Below are 20453 nucleotides of genomic sequence, written 5' to 3' on the forward strand. Positions count from 1 at the left end.
TTCCTCTCTCTCTCTCAATTCAATGGGGCTTTATTGGCGCGCGCACACACACACACACACACACACACACACACACACACACACACACACACACACACACACACACACACACACACACACACACACACACACACACAATGACAATAAAAAACACTTTTTAATGTTCACGTTGTTTACATCAAAGACACACAATTATGTTAACCGTTTACAGAACCCAGAACCTCCTCATATAATATTGCAGCTCAAGGAGACTTCCCCACATATTTCTTTTTGTAGTAACATTCCATTGATGATGTGTGGAATTCAGCAGCAGGGTTAGTGTGTGTGTCAGTCACAGCATCCCAGGCAGGGCATACATGGGCAGGTGGTTCCTATTGTACTGCAGATAGTTGAGGGTGCTGCTCCTCAGAGCTGCCAGACCCCCGCTTCTGTCAAAAAGCTGCAGGAACAGCTTGGGATTCCCCTCCGCGCCCTGCGTTGTCATGGACCCACCACCACGGCCCTGAAGACACACATATAGGGCTGCCACGATTACGACATTTTACAAGACGATTGTCACACAAATAATTGCGATTAACGATTTAATTGAGTTTTTTTGCACGCTGGAATATATGAATAAAAATTACATTTCTGTTTGGCTTTGAAGTTGCACAGGGTAGATATGACAAATAACCTAAATATGCAAAGAAATTAATGACATTTAATGTCATTCATTTAAAAAAAACATTAATAGCGTAAATAGCCAATCTACAAGCTCACAACGCGTCACATTACTATTTCCACTATTTTTGAAAATATATGAAAATTAATTGAATTAAATTAAAAATAATTGAGGTTATCAAAAAATAATTGCAATTATCTAAAGAAAAAAATACGATTATGTACCGACAGGCCTAAACACATGAGGATTAAAGATTAAAACTAGAGGGTGGCAAAAAAAAGTGACCACTTAAGCCTGATTTTAAAAAATAGCCGATATACAAGCTTGTATATCGGCTATTTTTGCTCTCTTGTTTTTGCCTGTAATGACATGCCCAAAGTAGGGAGGCCAGTTTTAAAGTGATTAATGAACAAGCTTCTAGCTATCTACAATCAGAACCCGCAGGTGGAGGAAATGTGAATAAAATACCTGAATTTTGAGGTTAAATGTGAAAGCTAGGTTGTGACAATTGCCATCCCCCAAGCCCAAATGACGGGTCCATTTAGGTTACTTAGCATATAAACTATTAATAAATATAAATGTAGGTTTAGGTATTGTACAATCTATCAGTAATATGAGTAATAAGACATGCATATATTTATGCATGGCACAGTAACAGGCTAATCCACCTGAATGCCCCAAACCATAATGTATAACATCCATGCGTCATTGGACAAACATTTCCTCTATCAGGTCGTCGTTGTCGGGTAGAAACCTCATACGTTTTTTTTTTACAGGATTCAAATTTAAAAATATCAAAAGTAACAGATCTACAAGCTCGAAACGCGTCACTTCACGCTGTGTTTCGAGCTTGTGGATCTGGTACTTTTGATGCTTTTGTGTGACGCTGTAGTATGATCAAGTAGGACATTCATTTATGAAAAAACAAATCTCTATGAATTTATGATGGCCAATGGGACAATCCCAAATTAGCAACACTTATTTTGGGAAACATTTTCTAACATTTTCTAACACACCACTGTTTCAGAAACCACTGTTTCTGAGGGACAAAGGTGAAAACCAAACCTGTGCTTTAGCAGATTCTATGATCTGCTTTATTTCCTGCTCAAAGTCAGTGAAGCGGTCGTGGTACAGAGCCATGCACCACGTCTCCCTGAAGAAGCTGCGGGGAAAATAAAACAAACAATCACACTAAAACGGATGGCTTGTCCAACAACATTGAGTTGTGTCATGCATGTATAATGTTAAAGATAGCCAACATGTATAATGTTAAAGATAGACAACATGTTTAATGTAAAAGATAACCAACATGTATAATGTTAAAGATAGCCAACATGTATAATGTTAAAGATAGCCAACATGTATAATGTTAAAGATAGCCAACATGTATAATGTTAAAGATAGCCAACATGTATAATGTTAAAGATAGCCAACATGTACAATGTTAAAGATAGCCAACATGTATACTGTTAAAGATAGCCAACATGTATAATGTTAAAGATAGCCAACATGTATAATGTTAAAGATAGCCAACATGTACAATGTTAAAGATAGCCAACATGTATAATGTTAAAGATAGTAAACAGAAATGGCTGCTATTGTCCACAATTATACAATTCATTTAAAAATAGAATGAGGCAATTCAAACACGTGGTGTGAACATGCTCTCTCTCTCTCTCTAACACACACACACACACACACACACACACACACACACACACACACACAATGTGTAATGTTAAAATTGCCTGAAAATGTCTGCCATTGTCCACAATTCCACAATACATTTTAAACATAGAACTAGGCAATTCCAAACACATGGTGTGAGCAATGCCTGTGATAATAATATTATATATACAAATAGATAGATATAGAAAGATATAGATATATATTTGTTATTATTCTGGGGTCGAATTTTAAACTTTGCATCTCCACCTGCGCCCCACCCCCCCACCCGAGCATGATGTAAAAGCAAAAACGGCTGTGCGAATGTGGCCACTGGCCAGTGACTTCTAAGAGTCACGTCCCTGCAGTGCCCTGACATGAGCCTTTAGAGAGGCATCGGACTTCAATAACTGTTAAGACAAGCACCCTTTTTTTCCCGTACCACCGACCTCTGCAGGGTGGCTGCAGGAGGCCATTGTCGTTGTCCCCCCCCCCCCCCCCCCTCCTGGCAGAAAAGACAGATTGGGGGGGGGGGGGCTGCATAAACAGATTAGGGGCCCGGGAACAATGCGGGCCAGCTCCTGATGTCTGGGGGTCACTTGTGTCATCAGCGTTTTGGAAAGCCCAGAAGGAGGTCAACTCCGTCATTTCACAAAACACCTCCCCGAGAGAAGTCACACTAATACACAGACATCACGCAGACAGGGGGTTAAAGCCACCCTTTCTCCTGGGTTTTAGTGCTCTCGTCTGTGCCGTTTGATACGTGAGGTTATCTGTCATCTTTCTCTAGGACACTGCCACCAGCAGAACGTTGGTTGGCCTAAATGTTTTTGGTTGTAGGTTTGTCGTGTTTTCTACTCAGCCGCTTTGAGAGATTTGTTTTATTATTCCAGCCATCACATTAAAGGAGTAGTTCACCCCAAAAAAAAACATATTTTCTATCAATTACACACCCCATGAAGCCTTGGATTCATGGAGATTATTTTGTTTTAGGCGCATTCCTAAGCCAACAATTTGATGACCGGCGGAGTCTCCGGCAGGAGACCAAAAGAGTCTCCTAGTGAGCTTGCAGTTTGGCTTTGGCTATTTTCACTATTTTGAAATAGGGCATAAGTGGTTAATTCATATAGGACTGTCAAACGATTAAACCTTTAAATCAGATTAATCACAGAATAATAATTGATTAATCACGATTAGTCACCATTCATAACTATGCCCAAAATAAGTAAATTTTCTCTGTATATCATTGTGGGAAAGGAAAGCTAAAATGACTCTGGTCTCACTCCGTTGTGTTACAGTATGTGATTTGAGCCTCTGCCTACGTCTTTTTCTGGCAAAAAAAATAAAATTACATCCCCCCCCTGTCCAGGTAGGGCCATATGCACAGGTTAGTGCTCTGTCCATCTCGTTTGGATCATTGTTTGGATTTATCAGCCATCAGATAGTAACAGAGCAATGACTAGGGTAGATGGGTGGAATTATCTGCTCTGAATAGCCAAAGTATGAAATATGGCTTTTTAGCTCAAATCTACAGTAAAATGACATGGGTTTATTAAGTTCGGGTCCCAGGGACATGCCAAATGTCTCTATTGGGTCTCGAGCTAAAAACTTTGAGAGCCCCATGTGCCTATGGAGCTCGAGGACACCCTTCAAAGTAATAGGGCGGACGGAAAAGAACCGAGCAGGAGCAGCCACGTCCATTGAGTTCAGCGGAGAAGTGGCGGCCATGTTACATCCAGCTCCACTTATTCCTGATTTGAATGAAAGCCTCCCTCCCTCTCCCTCCCTGCCTTAAATCACCTGTACAGGTCGTGGACGAGGCCCTCGTCGTAGCGTGAGGACAGCTGGTTGAGCAGCCTCTGGTGTTTGCCGTACAGACACAGGTAGTTGGAGACGGGGAGGGGCTTCAGGGACAGGCAGGTGAGGCCCTCCACGGTGTCGTAGCGGCTCAGACGCAGGTGGAAGTAGTTCCCCGTCTCCACGCGGCCCGTCACAATGTCTGTGCTCTGTGTGTGTGTGTGTGTGTAGGGGGGGACAGGTCAAAGCAATGCTACTGCTGGAAAACTGAAAGAACTGCATGTTTGGATGAATTTTTACTCTTACATTTTTAGTAAGAGTCAGAGAGTGTTTAATTAACTCTGAGCATGTGTACAAATGTACAGTAAAGTGGTTACATTAAATGATATATACTGTATTTGATGATGGACACTTACCTGTTGAATAAAAGACGGGCCCACAGTTGGATCCGGAATGGAGGGCTTGGTAATGTGTAGGTAGTTGTAACCTCCAGGCAGTCTCCCACCTCGGGGCAGAATGAAACCAGCAGTCATGTCAAATTATGCTTAACAATACGACAAAGTGGTAAGAGCATTAGCAAAGGAAATCACAGACTACGCTGCCAAATCCTCACAGCCACTGTTCATTTTGACAGCAAATTCTGATTCAGTCTTAGTCTTTTGAATAACATACCATTAGTATTTTTTGGTTTTAGTCCTATTTTAGTCACCTGAAATTGTTTAGTCTTAGTCGACTAAATATTCAAAATCTTAGTCTTTTAGTCTTAGTCAACAAAACTAACACTGCTCACAGGGTCCCTTTTTTCACATAGGGCTAAAACAACACTCAGGACTTAGGAGGGAACTGGAGTTAAAGTTAGAATAGACACACTTGGTAGCTACAGTATACTGTAGCTGCTGCTACCGTATGACAAATGACAAATAACAGGGAAGGAACACCAGAGAAACCAGATTATGGTTTAACTGAGAACTCAAGTGAACCGCTTTAACCCCAGCCTCCCTATTCTAGGGGGAACATTTGCAAAAAAATAGCAGATCTACAAGCTTAGTTGTGAGCTTTAACTACGAAGTTAAACCATAACCAACCGACCAGTTAACAAAACGGTTAACTTGGTCTCTCAGTGAGAAAAAAAGGTTAACTGAGAATCTCGCTCGCTTATTGATCTCGCTCTCAGCAAATTGCCCCTTTACAAAGAATTCACGGAGGCTGTTTGAAATTTTCAAAAAAAAGAAAATGCCAGAAGGAGAATAGTTGCTCTTTTGTTTGGTGCTACTACAAGTGGAGTGGCCTTGGTCACTAGGTGAATACTCCGCCGGAACACAACAATCCATTGGTAAAGGCTTCAAATATGGTTTGGAGTATCCAGCAGAATGACCTACGTAGAGGAATGGCATTCCACTAACCCGTTAAGACCTGGAACGCATCTGTGTCACTTTAGATTTCTTTGGCTATTCAAAAATAGCAGATATACAAGCTCATAGCGTGGCACCGAGCAGTGTTGCCAGATTCTGTGAGAGAAACAAGCAACCAGGTCCAGGAAAACCAGCCCAAAAGAAGCGACTATGGGCCACATGAGCACTTTAGCATATACATCAGCTATTTGAAAATAGCAGATCTACAAGCTCACAACGCGTCGCGATGCGACACGTTGTGAGCTTGTAGATCGGCTATTTTCAAATAGAATATTGCAGGGAAATTATAATAAGCAGATCTGGCAACCCTGGCACCGAGTGCCGCGCTATGAGCTTGTAGATCTGCTATTTTTGAAAAATCATGATTTTTTTCGATTTTAATTTTCTCAAAAAAACTGTTAGGAACATTTTTTAAGAATCGCCTCAGATCTTAATGGGCTAATGCACAAGGTGAGCCGTACAGCGCTGGTCATTCACGCAGATAATACGGTAACACTCCAGAATAGCCATGAAATAAAAGCAGAGAGAGAGACAGAAACACTCAACATGCTTCGTCAAAACCAGAGCATAAGGTTGTGGACAAACACAATAATGAATGTGAAGGCTTTCATTTCTAATGCATAATGGCATTTATATTCATATGCGTCAGAACAGATGGCTGCTGAAGATGTGAAACTGCAAATAGTTGTTATATTATTATACAACTGTCACATATTGTCACTGTCTGTGCCCGAAACCTTGCATGTTCCCGAAACCGTTACTTTTCAGGACATGGGGAAAAGGAATCTGTGTTCCAATCGATCCAATGTAGTTATTTAGTCACATTCACTTGTTAATACATGTTCAAATATTTATAAAAAAACAACAGACAGACTTTCAACCTGGCGTCCCTATTTTGGGCACAATACGGGAAGTCTTCAAAAACACAAACACAAGCTTGTAGATCGTTGTATGACAGTGTCACACAAAAGGAAATAGTCGATCTCCTACAAATAGTTGAAGCATTCATTGGCTCCATCTTGGAGGCAAACCTCTCTGGTAACAAAAACGCCGAAAAAGTGATAAAAAATGTCAACCAAACAACACGCTATTTGTGGAGGATTGATCGTCTAGTCAGTAAGAATACTCTGACAATTCTTGCAGGGGCCCTCATTCAAGGTCATTATGATTATGCATGCACTTCATGGTATCACAACACCTCCAAGGCCTTAAAAACAAGGCTCCAAACATCCCAAAACAAACTTGTAAGGCTACTTCTTGGCCTCAATCACAAAACCCATCTAACCCCTGCTCATCTTGCTAGGATTGGATGGCTTAGGGTTGAGGACAGAGTAAAGCAACTTGCTATGGGCCTGGTCTTCAAGATACACCACAATATTGGGATCCCCCTGTATTTGTCAAAATACTTCCAAAATGTTAATGAAGTCCATGATCATAACACCAGAGGCAGCTCCACAAATCATGTTCAACCCAGATTTGGCTCAACTAAGGGAATGAACTCGTTCTCATGCTATTCATCAAAAATGTGGAATGCCCTACCAAAAGGAGTAAAGGAGTGTAAAACCCTACTCACTTTCAAAACTGCCCTAAAGATACACCTTCAGGAGGCTGCAATTCGAAAATGGCCCCTGTCTAAGTCTTAACCTACCCCCCCCTACCCCCCCCCCCCCCCCTCTTTGATTTTCCTCTTTTGTATATATTTTTTTTCTCTCTTCATACCAGTAACCTGAAAGCTGATTGTATGACATTCTGTATAGTAGTGTGTATATCTGTCTGTCTCATCATGATTTGTGTGCATGGGGTTCTCATCTTAAACAAGCTGCATGCTTAACTGAGTCTTCCACTTTAGTAGACCTTGTATTGTGAATTTTGTACTTCCATGTACTGTGATTCTCATGTCTTACTAAATAAAAGCACATCAATCAATCAATCAATCATTTAAAGGAGTAGTTCACCCCCAAAAAAAATCTATCAATTACACACCCCATGAAACCTTGAATTCATGGATTTTTTTTGTTTTGTCGCATTCCTAAGCCAATAATTTGATGACCGGCGGAAAGATGCAATAATGTATCCGGTAGGAGACACAAAGTAGACTCTTTGTGTATCCGGTAGGAGACACAAAGTAGACTCTTTGTGTCTCCTACCGGAAATACACCCGGTCATCAAATTATTGGCTTAGGAATGTGACCCAAAAAAAAGAGAGAAATCCATGAATTCAAGGCTTCATGGGGTGTGTAACTAAAAGAAAATAAGTACTTTTTTGGGTGAACTTCTCCTTTAAGAAAAGGAAAATGAAATATGAAGGTACAAGGTTTCTGCCCAACAGCGACTAAAATTTGTTTTCAGTCGCTGTTTTATGATAGAATTGTGTAAGTAATGGGGAGGGAAAGGAACAGACAAAAGGCTGAATAAGAACGCTTCCCTGGGTCTAGACTCATTTCCAGTGGTGGAAAGTAACTACCGTAAGTACATTTACTCAAGTACTGTACTTAAGTACAATTTTGAGGTATTTGTACTTTACTGGAGTATTTCCAATTTTCAATACTTTTACTTCTACTCCACTACATCTCAGAGGCAAACATTGTACTTTTACTACACTGCAATTATTTGAACACTTTAGTTACTAGTTACTTTTTAGTTTTTGATTATTATTACAAAACATACATGAACCACTTCAACCCTATACATTTCAGGCCATTTGAAAATAGCAGATCTACAACCTCACAATGCGTCGCGACGCATTGTGAGCTTGTAGATCGGCTATCTTCAAAAGATTTTTTATATATTTTGCTTGTGAAATGGGACATTCTGCATAATGAGTACTTTCTACTTTTGTGTACTTTAAGTATATTTTGATACCAATACCTTTGTACTTTTACTCAAGTAAATTTTGAATTCTGGACTTTTACTTGTAACAGAGTATTTCTACATTGCAGTATTGATACTTTTACTTAAGTAAAACATTTGAGTACTTTTTACAACCACTGCTCATTTCAGGAGAAAAAAAAGAACAGAACAGAACCTTGTATCCTGGGCTGTGTGTACACGGGTACGAGGCGGTCCGAGTCCGGCGCCGCTGTGTCGAGGACGGCGGGCTCCGCGGTGGGGTCAAACAGGGCCAGCAGCGCGGCAGCGAGCTCGCGGCCCACCTCCCTGCTGCTGAAGCAGGAGTGGGTCGTGCCGTCGGCGCGGTAGCGGCGAGAGAACTTGGTGAGCGGCCCGGCGGCGCGCACGCCGGCGTCGTTGGTGTGAAACCGGGCGTCGATCACCAGCCGGCCGTCGAACACCAGACGGGCGTCGCTGAGGCTCTTAAAGGCATGGAGGTCCACACCCCTAGAGGAGAGGTTGATGAACACCTGAAACGGAGGGTGAACCAATGTTGGATTTTTTTGGGGTTTTGTTTTGTTTGTTTTGTTTTTTTGGGGGGAAAATAAAAACATAAAATAAAAAAATACATATATATTTTTTTTATCGCACGATTTTGTAACTTTTTCACCCGATGCCAATTTTCGAAGTGATCCTGGGCGCTACACTCCCCCCACAGCCTAGGGAGCCCAGGGCCGAGCTCATGCCTCCTTCAATGCATGAGAGTCACCTGACAGGGGGGGGGAGTTTTCCCGGTAGGACGTAGTGCGTGGAAGGAACACGTTATTCCAACCAGTTCCTTTCCCCTCCATCAGGCGCCCCGGCTGTCATGGGGGAGGCGGTATAGCGACCAGGATTACCACATGTTTTTGTGAGGGTATTAACTACCCTAGGAGACACGGGGAGAACATGCAAACTCCACAAAAATAAAATAAAATAAATGTAATTTGATTTAAAGCTGCACTATGTAACTTTCCTCTTCTACCCCGGATTTGAACCCGGTTTCCTGCACAAGTGATGACATTTCTACCATTGAGCTAATAGAGCCTGCCTGCTTGCTCAGGGGATGAGTTGAATCTTGACCATCAGGTTCATTTAGTTGTAAATTAACTAGTGTGTTTGTTTACATGGCTGTCATGTTGGATACACAGCATCAAATCAAGCAGCGCAGGTTGATATGAGCAGGTGCTCTGAGCCTTTGATTAGACAACGGTCTGTTATTGAGCTTCATCGGTCATTATCAAGAAATAACACACCGCTGAATTCAGCGATAGACCAATCAGAAGAGAAATATTGAATCATGCATCTTAAAAACCTGTCTGGGGTGCACCCAAAAGCCAGAGTATAGACGTTAATTTAAAAAAAAAAAGTGAAATACCCCTTTAACCCATTAAAACCAGGGAAGCACCTGTGTCATTTTATATTTTTGCGATGGCTTTTCAAAAATATCAGATACACAAGCTCACAGCGCGTCACTTCGTGCCGCGCTGTGAGCTTGTACATCTGCTATTTTTGAACATTTTGGAAAAATCTTGAAAGTGTGAGAACTACTGATTTAGAAGGCATTTGTAGAACCGGCCTCAGGTCTTATTAACACCACAATGCTATAGTTTTTTTGACATTACACTTACGCCACATGTCAGATGGAGCGGCTGTCTGTCTGTGGTGAACGACACCGACGCCAGTGGCTCGGGGACTTCCTCTCCGCCGTTCATCAGCGCCAGCAGGCAGTCGCGGTGCACGCGGACGCCGGCCTTCTCCAGCGCTCGCGCCACGGCTTTCTCCACCACGGGGTCAGCCAAACAGCAGCTTTTTCCCGCGGGGGAGGGAGGGAGGAGGACCAGGTGGACGCGAGAGCCCTGGACCCCCAGGCCGAGCAAGGCCTCCACACAGGTATAGACGTCAACGCCGTTCCCGTAGACTATGGCGTTGTCTGTTGAGTCACAACGAGGGGACAGTACAGTACAGTCAGTATCAGTGTTGGGCTGGCAGAATTTACAAGAGAAACAAGCGGCCAGGTCTATGAAAACAAGCCCGAAACGAAAGAAGCGACTAGGCTACGTTTTACCACTTCGGCTATTTGAAAATCGAAGATCTACAAGCTCACAATGTGTTGCTTAAGCAGCGCGTTGTGAGCTTGCAGATCTGCTATTTTAAAAACAATATTGTGGAAAAAAGTTTAATATTTTTGAAACATTTTACACAAATCTTGTATTGGGGTCCCTGGCAAAAAATATTTTTCAGATGGGGTTCCACGGAGAAATACATATTAATCTGGGGTTCCTTGACATGAAATGTCTTAATGTATCAATGCATTATATCACAGCACTTTGAATTGCTTAACTCTTTCACTGCCAGACTTATTTCAGACTGTGTCGTCCCAGTGCCAGGAAAAAGGTGCATTTTTCCTCTGTTTGTTTTTTAACATTGAAGTGAATGGAGCAGCAATTTTTTGGATAGCGTTATCTCCTAGTTCCTTTGAGATAAACCCAAAAAAAAAAGACCAAAAAATTCAGAAAAAATCAACAACAATTTTTTTTTCATATTTTCGTCATTCCGTCATTGGCCATGATAGCCATAGAGCCATCGGACGGGAATTCCCGTCCGGGGCAGTCAAAGAGTTAATGTTGTTGAAATGTGCTTTACAAAAACAAAATCGAATAACTTGCAGCCTATAATATATTATCATATTGTCTCTGTCGGGTGAAACAAAACAAAAAAAGTGACTTTTCAGGATTCAAATTCAAAAACATCAAAAGTAGCAGATCTACAAGCTCAATACGTGTCGCTTTGCACCGTGTTTCCAGCTTGAGGAGCTGCTACTTTTGATGCGTTTGTGTGTATGATCAAGTAGGGCATTAATTTAAACACAAAAAGTTGTTAAAATATGGAGATAAGAGGTTCCTTCCCAACAGCGACGATACAATGTAATACATATTAAATCCATAAACAATGCTAAGAGACCCATGACCAAAGCTCTCCCCAGTCTTTACAGTAGGTCTTCCCTGTGGTTCCCTAGACCCTGTATGGAAATGAGGAGTTAACCATTAAGCTGCTCAAAGTCGATGCATCCTTTAATGCAAAGTGGCCCCTTGAACCTTCAATGGCCCCCTGTCCTTCTAATGAATATACATACATGCATACATATATATACATATACGTATTACATACATATACATACAGTGGAAGCAGCCTATTCTGAGGCTAATTGCAAGTAACTAAGTACATTTACACAAGTACTGCACTTAAGTACAATTTTGAGGCATTTCAAATTTTCGGTACTTTTACTTCTACTCCACTAAATCTTAGAGGCAAATATTGTACTTTTACTCCACTATGATTATTTGAAAACTTTTGTTACTAGTTACTTTTAGTTAAAGGGATATTTCACTTTAAAAAAAACGGTGGGTCATTTTATCTTCTACTCAGGCTTTTGTGAGCCCTCCAGACCGTTTTTAAGTTTCTTGATTCATTATTTAGATATTTGATATTCATTTTATCAGACACGCCCCCTTCCTATACAAACCCATTATAACTTAAAACTCAATTTTTAACATGTTAGAATCATCCAAAACACCCGTCCTTGGTTCTGGTGACTCACCCTGCCCTCCTAATACGCGAGGGGGGCGTGTTTTTTCGATTACTTTTTTCATTTATTTTTAATATATTTTTTTGAAAATTAAAATAAAATAAATACGATAAAAATAAATAAATAAATAAATGAAAAAAGTTATGAGGAAATGATTTGAATATATATTTATTAAAGTAAACACTTGTAACTCAAATCTTTGCTTCTGGGGATCCCTGGAACAAAATATTGTACACAAATGCTCGCTTTAAAAAATATGTAATCAAAGATTTGCACACATTTTCCAGATTTTTCAAAAACAAAAACAAGCTCATAGCGCGGCACTTGGTACCGTGCTATGAGCTTGTAGATCTGCTATTTTTTAATAGACAAAGTAATCTTAAAATGACAGAGATGCGTTCGCGGATCGAATGGGTTAAGTGATGCCCCATCGTTGTTTAATGAGTAGAGAGAGAGAGAGAGAGAGAGAGAGAGAGAGAGAGAGAGAGAGAGAGAGAGAGAGAGAGAGAGAGAGAGGTTGAGCATGTCTCTGTCCATGGTGCTGAATGTGTGGACAGCTCCCCCGCTGCCAGGAACCTGAGCAAAGGCTTTTCATTGGTTCTGAACGGCAGCACTGAAGATCCACACAATCACAAACTATTCACTGAAACAGTAAAGACCCTCAGTATTCATTTAACTCTGAAGAAAATGGTGCCATAAGGCAAGGGTTCCCAAACTTTTCAGACCGTGACCCCCCCCACCCCCCCCAAAATAATCATATTTGAACTGGGGACCCCCCCCCCCCCCCACACACACACACCCTGACAAACACTTGGAATTGTAGGAGTTGATTGACATTACATTTTGTTTGACTCGGTTCCACAGATAAATATTGTGAAAATAGCCGATCTACAAGCTCACAACGCGTCGCATCACGACGCGTTGTGAGCTTGTAGATCGGCTATTTTCAAATATTTAGTACTTTTACTTTTGATACTTTAAGTACATATTGATGCCAATACTTTTGTACTTTTACTCAAGTACATTTTTAATTCTGGACTTTTACTTGTAACAAGTGTATTTTTATATTGCAGTATTGGTACTTTTACTTAAGTAAAGAATTTGAGTACTTTTTCCCACCACTGATCATCATGCATAGCATATTTTGTTGGTTACTTCTCCGGGCAGACACCAAGAGACTGGGACACACCTGGTTGCAGATAGAAAAGAACGCTAGTGACCGAGAACTTGGGGTGACACGGCCTTCTCAGCTGCCGCCCCCCCTCCTTATATGGAACTCACTCCCAGCTCACATCAAAGCTGCCCCCACCCTCGCCACGCAACCCATTAAGACCTGAGGCGATTCTTTAAAAAAAATCTAAATCCTAACAGTTTTTTGAAAAAAATATAAAAAATATTTTTTCGCGATTTTTCAAAAATAGCAGATCTGCAAGCTCGTAGCGCGGCACTCGGTGCCGCGCTATGAGCTTGTAGATCTGCTATTTTTGAATAGCCAAAGAAATCTAAAGTGACACAGATGCGTTCCAGGTATTAATGGGTTAAAACCACACTCAACACCCACTGTTTCAGACTGGCATTCCCTACCTAATTCTAATCCCCCCATTTTCTACCTTTTACATAGTTTTTAACTAGTTTTTCCCAAATAAAGTTGTTTTTATTTTGTTTCTCTTTTGTAAAGCGACTTTGAGAACTTGTTGAGCACTCGAGAAAAGCGCTATATAAATTGCATGTTGTATTATTATTATTATTATTATTAGTCCATTGTCGGCTGCCTAATACCCCAGTAGGGGTGTCAGTTATATAACTAAGTAAAGCAGTGTACAGCACTCTACATGATTAAGTTCATACTGTACATGAAATGTCATATACAGTAGAATGGATCATGTCATACAGTCATATTTACACACTATATTATATTTCCTTTTGTTAGCAGCCAGACTTTGAAATCATGGGTGAACAAAAATACTCGCCGTCTGAATCTACTTTCTTACAATTTGCATTTATTAATGGTTTCTTTCATGATTGCCACTCTCTCATTAGTATGTATAACGGGGCGTTGCTCTACAACGCTGCACCAGTCCTTCGGAGGAATAGATTAATTCTGCTTAATGACAAAGGGTGTTTCTTTATTCCTGTGCTACTCAGAAAACGATATGATCTGGGGGAGGCGGGCACTGATTTGCAGAAAAGAAAGATTTCTCAGCAACTAATTAGGAGCTAATTATACAAAGGCCCTTCAGCACTGATTAGCTGAATAATAAAATAGTGGATTCATCTTTTGTGTGTGCCACGCGCGTGCATGCTTGTGTCTTAAGTATGTAGGTGTGCATGCATACGTCTTAGTGCGCATAGTATGTGCAAGTCTGTTGAGAAACATGATAACTATAGCCACTTACTGGTTTGTGAAAAGTTAGTCACTTAAACCCCGGTGTTCCTGTTTTGAGCGTGTCATACTAGGCAAAAATCTGAGAAAATGTGTCCAGAATTGCCAATCTACACGCTACAGAGAGAGAGGGAATGTGTGTGCGTGTGTGTGTGTGCGTGTGTGTGTGTGTGTGTGTGTGTGTGTGTGTGTGTGTGTGTGTGTGTGTGTGTGTGTGTGTGTGTGTGTGTGCGTGTGCGTGCCCTATACCAGTGGTTCCCAAACTTTTTAGCTTACCCAAAAGAGAAATTTGACGTCTCCCCAGGACCTGAGCTAGAGAAAATAGCCGATCTACAAGCTCACAACACGTCGCGATGCCTTGTAGATTGGCTATTTTCACTACTTCTTAAACATTAGTTTTCTAATTCATGGAATTTCTTAGATTTTTCTTTATTGTATTTATTCATGACATTCTTTAAAAAAAAATCTTTGAATTAGTTGAGAATTCATGAGAAATGTTGCATCGTTTTGGAAATATTTCTGAAATAATAATAAAAAACAAAATGTAGGAAAACAAAAAAAAATCACACCCTGTGTGAAGTGGGCGGTGTCTTGCTAGCTAATCACAATACTGAATGGAGTCAACCAATCATGTACAAAAGATAAATACATTTATTGAAACACTCTTTATGATGGACGAAACCATAACTTTAAAAAAACAAATTTATGGTTTTTTTTTAAAGTTATGGTTTCTTATATAGGGCTGTGCACATGTGTCATGTGACACTGGCCAATCACAGTCCTGAATAGATTGTGATTGACCAATCACAGCCCAGGATAATTGTACAAATTTCCAAACCTCACTTATAGGGGCGGTTTCACTGCCCAGGATAATTGTACATATTTCCAAACCTCACTTATAGGGGCGGTTTCACCGCCCAAAAATAAAGGGATATTTACTCGTGACCCCACACAAAAATGTGTCCGCCGCGACCCACAGACGGGTCCCGACCCGGTGTCTGGGAACCAGTGCCCTATATTGTAAGTGTAATAATAATACACACGCACCCTCCAGCTCCATGAAGTTGTTGCTCAGCCAGAGGTGAAGAGCGGTGCAGTCCTGGGGGTCATTGAGGGTGAACAGGTTGGACGGCACGTGGCCCGTGTACCCACGCTGTGGCCGAGCCAGGAGCTGGCTGTTTGTGATTGGTCCGTTTAGGTCGACACCAGTGGGACAAGGAACCTACGAGAGGATGACATAGTTTATATATATATATATCGTCTCTGTCGGGTAGAAACCTCATATGTCCAGAACTGTTACTTTTCAGGATTCAATTTCAAAAGCGTCAAAAGTAGCGGATCTACAAGCTCGAAACGCGACGCTTTGTAGATCTGCTACTTTTGACACTTTCGTGTGATTTTTTGCATGATCAAGTAAGGATGGTAAAAGGTCGGGACCCACTGTTTGGGTTGCGGACCAATTTTTATGGGTTGTGAGTAACATTAAGACCTGAGGCCGATTCTACAAAATAATGTCTTCTAAATCCCAACAGTTTTTTGAAAAACCTATGTTGCTAGATCAGTGGTGCTCAAACATTTTCATGTCAAGGACCCCCAAAATAATATGTATTTGGCCGCGGACCCCCATCTCAAAATATGTTGTTCCAGGGACCCCCAGAAGCAAAGATTTGAGTTAAAAATGTTCGCTTTAAAACAATATGTATATTCAAAGATTTGCACACATTTTCATGATTTTTCAAAAATAGCAGATCTACAAGCTCGTTGCGCGGCACTCGGTGCCGCGCTATGAGCTTGTATATCTGCTATTTTTGAATAGCCAAAGTGTAAAATAATGCTTTTGTAGCTCAAATCTAAAAGTGACACAGATGCGTTCCAGGTCTTAAAGGGTTAATATATTGTTTCAAAAGTTTAAACAAAAAAAATCTCAGCTTTTCCTTTTTTTTTCATTTTATTTTCTCTATAATTTAGAGTATAGCCAATTATTAATATATTTCGTTCTTCTTTTTCCCGAACCTGATACTGCAGTCCCGTGCACAGGATGAGATGGTCATAGGGGAGCGTCCTGTCCCCGGACACGCGGACGCGTTTGTCCTCTCTGTCGATGGCCAGCATGGTGCCGGTCACCACGCTGACCACACAGCACAGATGGACGCGGTCTCTGCTACTGTAGCCATGGCTGCATGCAAACGCAATGAAGGAGAGAGAGAGAGAGAGAGCTGTTCAGAACAGGCACACTTCACCAAGTTCCAAGAAAGAATACGCCGTAGAATAGAACAGTGGAACATTTTTTTGTGTCAAGGACCCCCCAAATAGATAGGTTTTGAATGTTTTTTTTTTCTTTTTTAAATGTTCAGAACTCAAGATATCATTATCTGAATATTTGCAGCTCCATCCACTCCTTGTTTAACTTATAACTGAAAAGGCTGCATCTGTAATCACTTTTTTTTTTTACTTTAAAAAAAAAATCGCACTGGCCAGAAATAGGCAGAAATAATTCTGGCACTCAGTGAGTTAAATGTTCCAAACATTTTCGATATAAAAAAAAAAAGGAAAAAATCTATAAAAGCAGATGTACAAGCTTGCAGTGCGGCACTGTAGGGCGGAAACCTCATACGTCCAAAACTGTTACTTTTCAGGATTCAAATTTAAAAACAGCAAAAGCAGCAGATCTACAGATCTACATGAGCTTGTAGATCTGCTACTTTTGATGCTTTTGTGTGACGCTGTAGTATGATCAAGTAGGGCAGGGGGGTTTTCAACCAGTGGTCCGGGGACCACCACCAGTGATCCTTGGGGGAGTACCAGGGGGTCCCCAGCAAAATGAGTTAACATAGCGTCACAATCATTTTTAACTACTTTAGCTTTGGCTATTCAAAAATAGCAGATATACAAGCTCATAGCGCGGCACCGAGTGCCGCGCTATGAGCTTGTAGATCTGCTATTTTTGAAAAATCTTGAAAAAGTGTGCATATCTTTGAATATTTATATTTTTCAAAGCGAAAATTAACTGGTATCTTTGCTGCTGGGGGGTCCCTGGCACAAAAAAATTTCAGACGGGGGTCCGCGGCCAAATGTATATCAATTTAGGGGTCCTTGGCATGAAAAAGGTTGAAAACCACTGAAGTATAGGACGTTTACATTTACGAACAAACACAAAAAGTCAAAAATATTGGAGATGAGAGTTTTCTGCCCGACAACAACGATTTACAAAACAAGATAGAGGTACAAGGAGATACGGGGGCGGGGTGGGGGGGGGGGGGGGATACTGAATACAGCACCTTGTGGACAGAAAGCTGATGTCATCATTGTTGTGGTGGTTGTTGTTGTTGCCCGGGTAACCGTGGGTTGAGACGAGGGTGACATTGTTGAACCAGAGGTGAGGGCTGTGTGGAGAAACAACAACTGAATCAGTTATAGTTGCATCACGTCGGGGCAAGAAACCTCGCATTTCAACTTTCTATGTAAAATGAATGCCCTACTTCGTCACGCTACAGTGTGTCCCACACAAAAGTAGCTAAAAATGGCCGATCTACAAGCAATGCAACGCATTGTGAGTTTGTAGATCTGGAAAAAAAAAAAAGAAAGAACATCTTTTAAAGTGAAAGTTAAAGTGGTTAAGTGTGTCTGTGGCTTTTAAGAATATTTAGCCAATAAAGGTATTAAGAGCTTGTGACTGAACAATACATTCATTGGATTCATCAGAACGCAGGTTTTACATTTTTTTTTAACATTTCCTGAAAAGTAATGGTTTTGGACATACGAGGTCTCCGTCCCGACAGAGATGTGATGCGACGTGAGTGGCTGTCCTCAGCATGCACTCTGATTGGCTCGGCCGGGGAAGCACTCAAGCACTCTGTAAACCAGTGGGTCTCAAGGACCCCCAAATTGATAATGTATTTGGCCGCGGGCCCCCATCTGAAAGTGCTTTGTGCCAGGGACCCCCAGAAGCAAAAAAAAAACGCTTTTAAAAATATATATATTCAAAGATTTGCACACATTTTCAAGATTTAAAAAAATAATCTACAAGCTCATAGCGCGGCATGAAGTGATGCGCTGTAAGCTTGTATATCTGCTATCTTTGAATAGCCAAAGTATAAAATAAAGTGGTTAAAATGATTGTGATGCTATTTTGCTGGGGACCCCCCGGTACCACCCCCCCCCCCACCCAAGAACCCCACTTTGAAAACCAAAGCTGTAAATGATTCTCTCGCGTTTAGAGCGCTAACGTCGTACAATGGGGCAAATAGCAGATCTACAAGCTCACAATGGGTCCCAATTGTGACGCGTAGTGAGCTTGCAGATTGTCTTTTTTTCCCGGCACGCAGCATTAAACCGTCCATTATGTTATCTGGAGTGCCCTGGCCTGGCCTGCCTCATTGCAATGCTACCGAGGAATGTGAACAGAACAGATGACGAATTAATGAAAAACAACAAACAGGCCGTTTCTCATCTACACTCATGTCTTTTATGTGGCACTCTCACATCGTCTCTGTCGGGTGGAAAACTCATATGTCCAAAACAGTTACTTTTAAAGATTCAAATTCAAAAGTGTCTAAAGTAGCAGATCTACAAGCTCGAAGTGCGTCGCTTCGCGCCGCGCTTCGAGCTTGTAGATCTGTTACTTTAGATACTTGTGTGACGATGTAGTGTGTGATCAAGTAGGGCGTTAATTTACGAAAAAACACAATAAGTCTAAATCTGGAGATAAGAGGATTCTGACCGACAGCAAACGATATATATGATAATCATTCTACTTCAGTGGCCATTGTGTATTTGGCAGCCTCGCCATGTTTTTTTTTGAAGGACGCATTCTGTATCATCTATTGTTTGGATGCTGTGGCTTTGATCCTGGCTCTCTCCTTTACTATTATTAGTATGTTTGTTGAGTGGCTACTGGATAAAAAGGAGACCAATGGTAGCGGGGGAGAAAAATACATAAAGCAGTCCTGGTTTTACCATGCTCTCTTTCCACATGTAAAATAAGTTCTGCTTCTCAATATCATTTAAATATTATCTGTAAATAATTAGCTGTTTCTATAATAATAATAATTATTATTACTATTATTATGAATTAAAATAATTCATAATTAATAATAATAATTTCATAATAAAGGCACAGTATCAACAATCTGACCTCAACTTAGTCAAACTTTCCTTTTTAATCCGTAGAACAAAAGGGGATTTGTAAACCACAGCATTGTGAGGCATTAAGGCCAATTCCTGGTCTGGACACTGGTAACCACCAGTCCCCCCCCTACACCCTTACCCCCACCCCGCCCCCTCCTCTGTTTGTGTTGCTATCAGGGAAGGACAGATGGAGACGGTGACCCTGTAGCCTGACCACAAACACACACAACCGTGTGGTGTTTTATCTGTCTGCCCCGAACCCCCCAACACTCACTATAGTGCAGAGTATACACACACACACACACGCATGCACACAAACATATCGTTGCTGTCGGACAGAGACCTCAATATCTCCATATTTTAACTTTTTGTGTTTTTTTCCCCCGTAAATTAACGCCCTATACTTCAGGGGTATTCAACTAGTATAGGCAGGGGGCCACAATAGTAAAAAATTACTTGAAGTCGGGGGCCACAAGACTGTGACAACAGAAATGAACAATCCCTAGGCTGGTGAGGGGAGTGTAGCGCCCAGGATCACTTATAGATAATTGGCACCGGGTGAAAAATAAGGGTTACAAAATCGCGGGATAAAACATTTAAGTTAAAAAAAATGGAAGAAATGAACACAATGTTCATGGTTAACCGTTTCACCGTTTGTGGTGCGATAGGACACAACAACGGACATATATGTCCAATATGGTAAGTTATTAGGGCCTGCTTCATACTGCATTCATGCATTTAGATGTTTGATAGGATTATTTCTGTGCCAGTCCTTTATAGTGCACAGGCTTAGTGGAAAAAGTACTCAAATGTTTTACTTAAGTAAAAGTATCAATACTGCAATGTAGAAGTACTCCGTTACAAGTAAAAGTCCGGAATTCAAAATTTACTTGAGTAAAAGTGCAAAAGTATTGTATCATTGTGAGCTTGTAGATCGGCTATTTTCAAATA

General features: G+C 41.1%; 1 protein-coding gene across 1 annotated transcript in view; it reads right to left on the minus strand.

Moving 5' to 3' along the window:
• Positions 1 to 331: 331 nt before the first annotated feature.
• cfap61 (cilia and flagella associated protein 61) overlaps positions 332 to 20453 on the minus strand; it is a gene marked incomplete at both ends in the record, with an annotated part of 60230 nt that continues 40108 nt past the window's right edge. Inside the window, 9 exons of the mRNA XM_080452816.1 lie at positions 332 to 502; positions 1727 to 1823; positions 4127 to 4332; positions 4540 to 4628; positions 8561 to 8894; positions 10035 to 10336; positions 15423 to 15597; positions 16389 to 16551; positions 17654 to 17758. Of these exons, the coding sequence (XP_080308942.1) occupies positions 332 to 502; positions 1727 to 1823; positions 4127 to 4332; positions 4540 to 4628; positions 8561 to 8894; positions 10035 to 10336; positions 15423 to 15597; positions 16389 to 16551; positions 17654 to 17758 (1642 nt within the window). The remainder of the gene's footprint in view (positions 503 to 1726; positions 1824 to 4126; positions 4333 to 4539; positions 4629 to 8560; positions 8895 to 10034; positions 10337 to 15422; positions 15598 to 16388; positions 16552 to 17653; positions 17759 to 20453) is intronic.

Source organism: Gymnoscopelus braueri (assembly GCF_963280865.1).
Source record: "Gymnoscopelus braueri genome assembly, chromosome: 16".
NCBI classification, from domain to species: Eukaryota; Metazoa; Chordata; class Actinopteri; order Myctophiformes; family Myctophidae; genus Gymnoscopelus; species Gymnoscopelus braueri.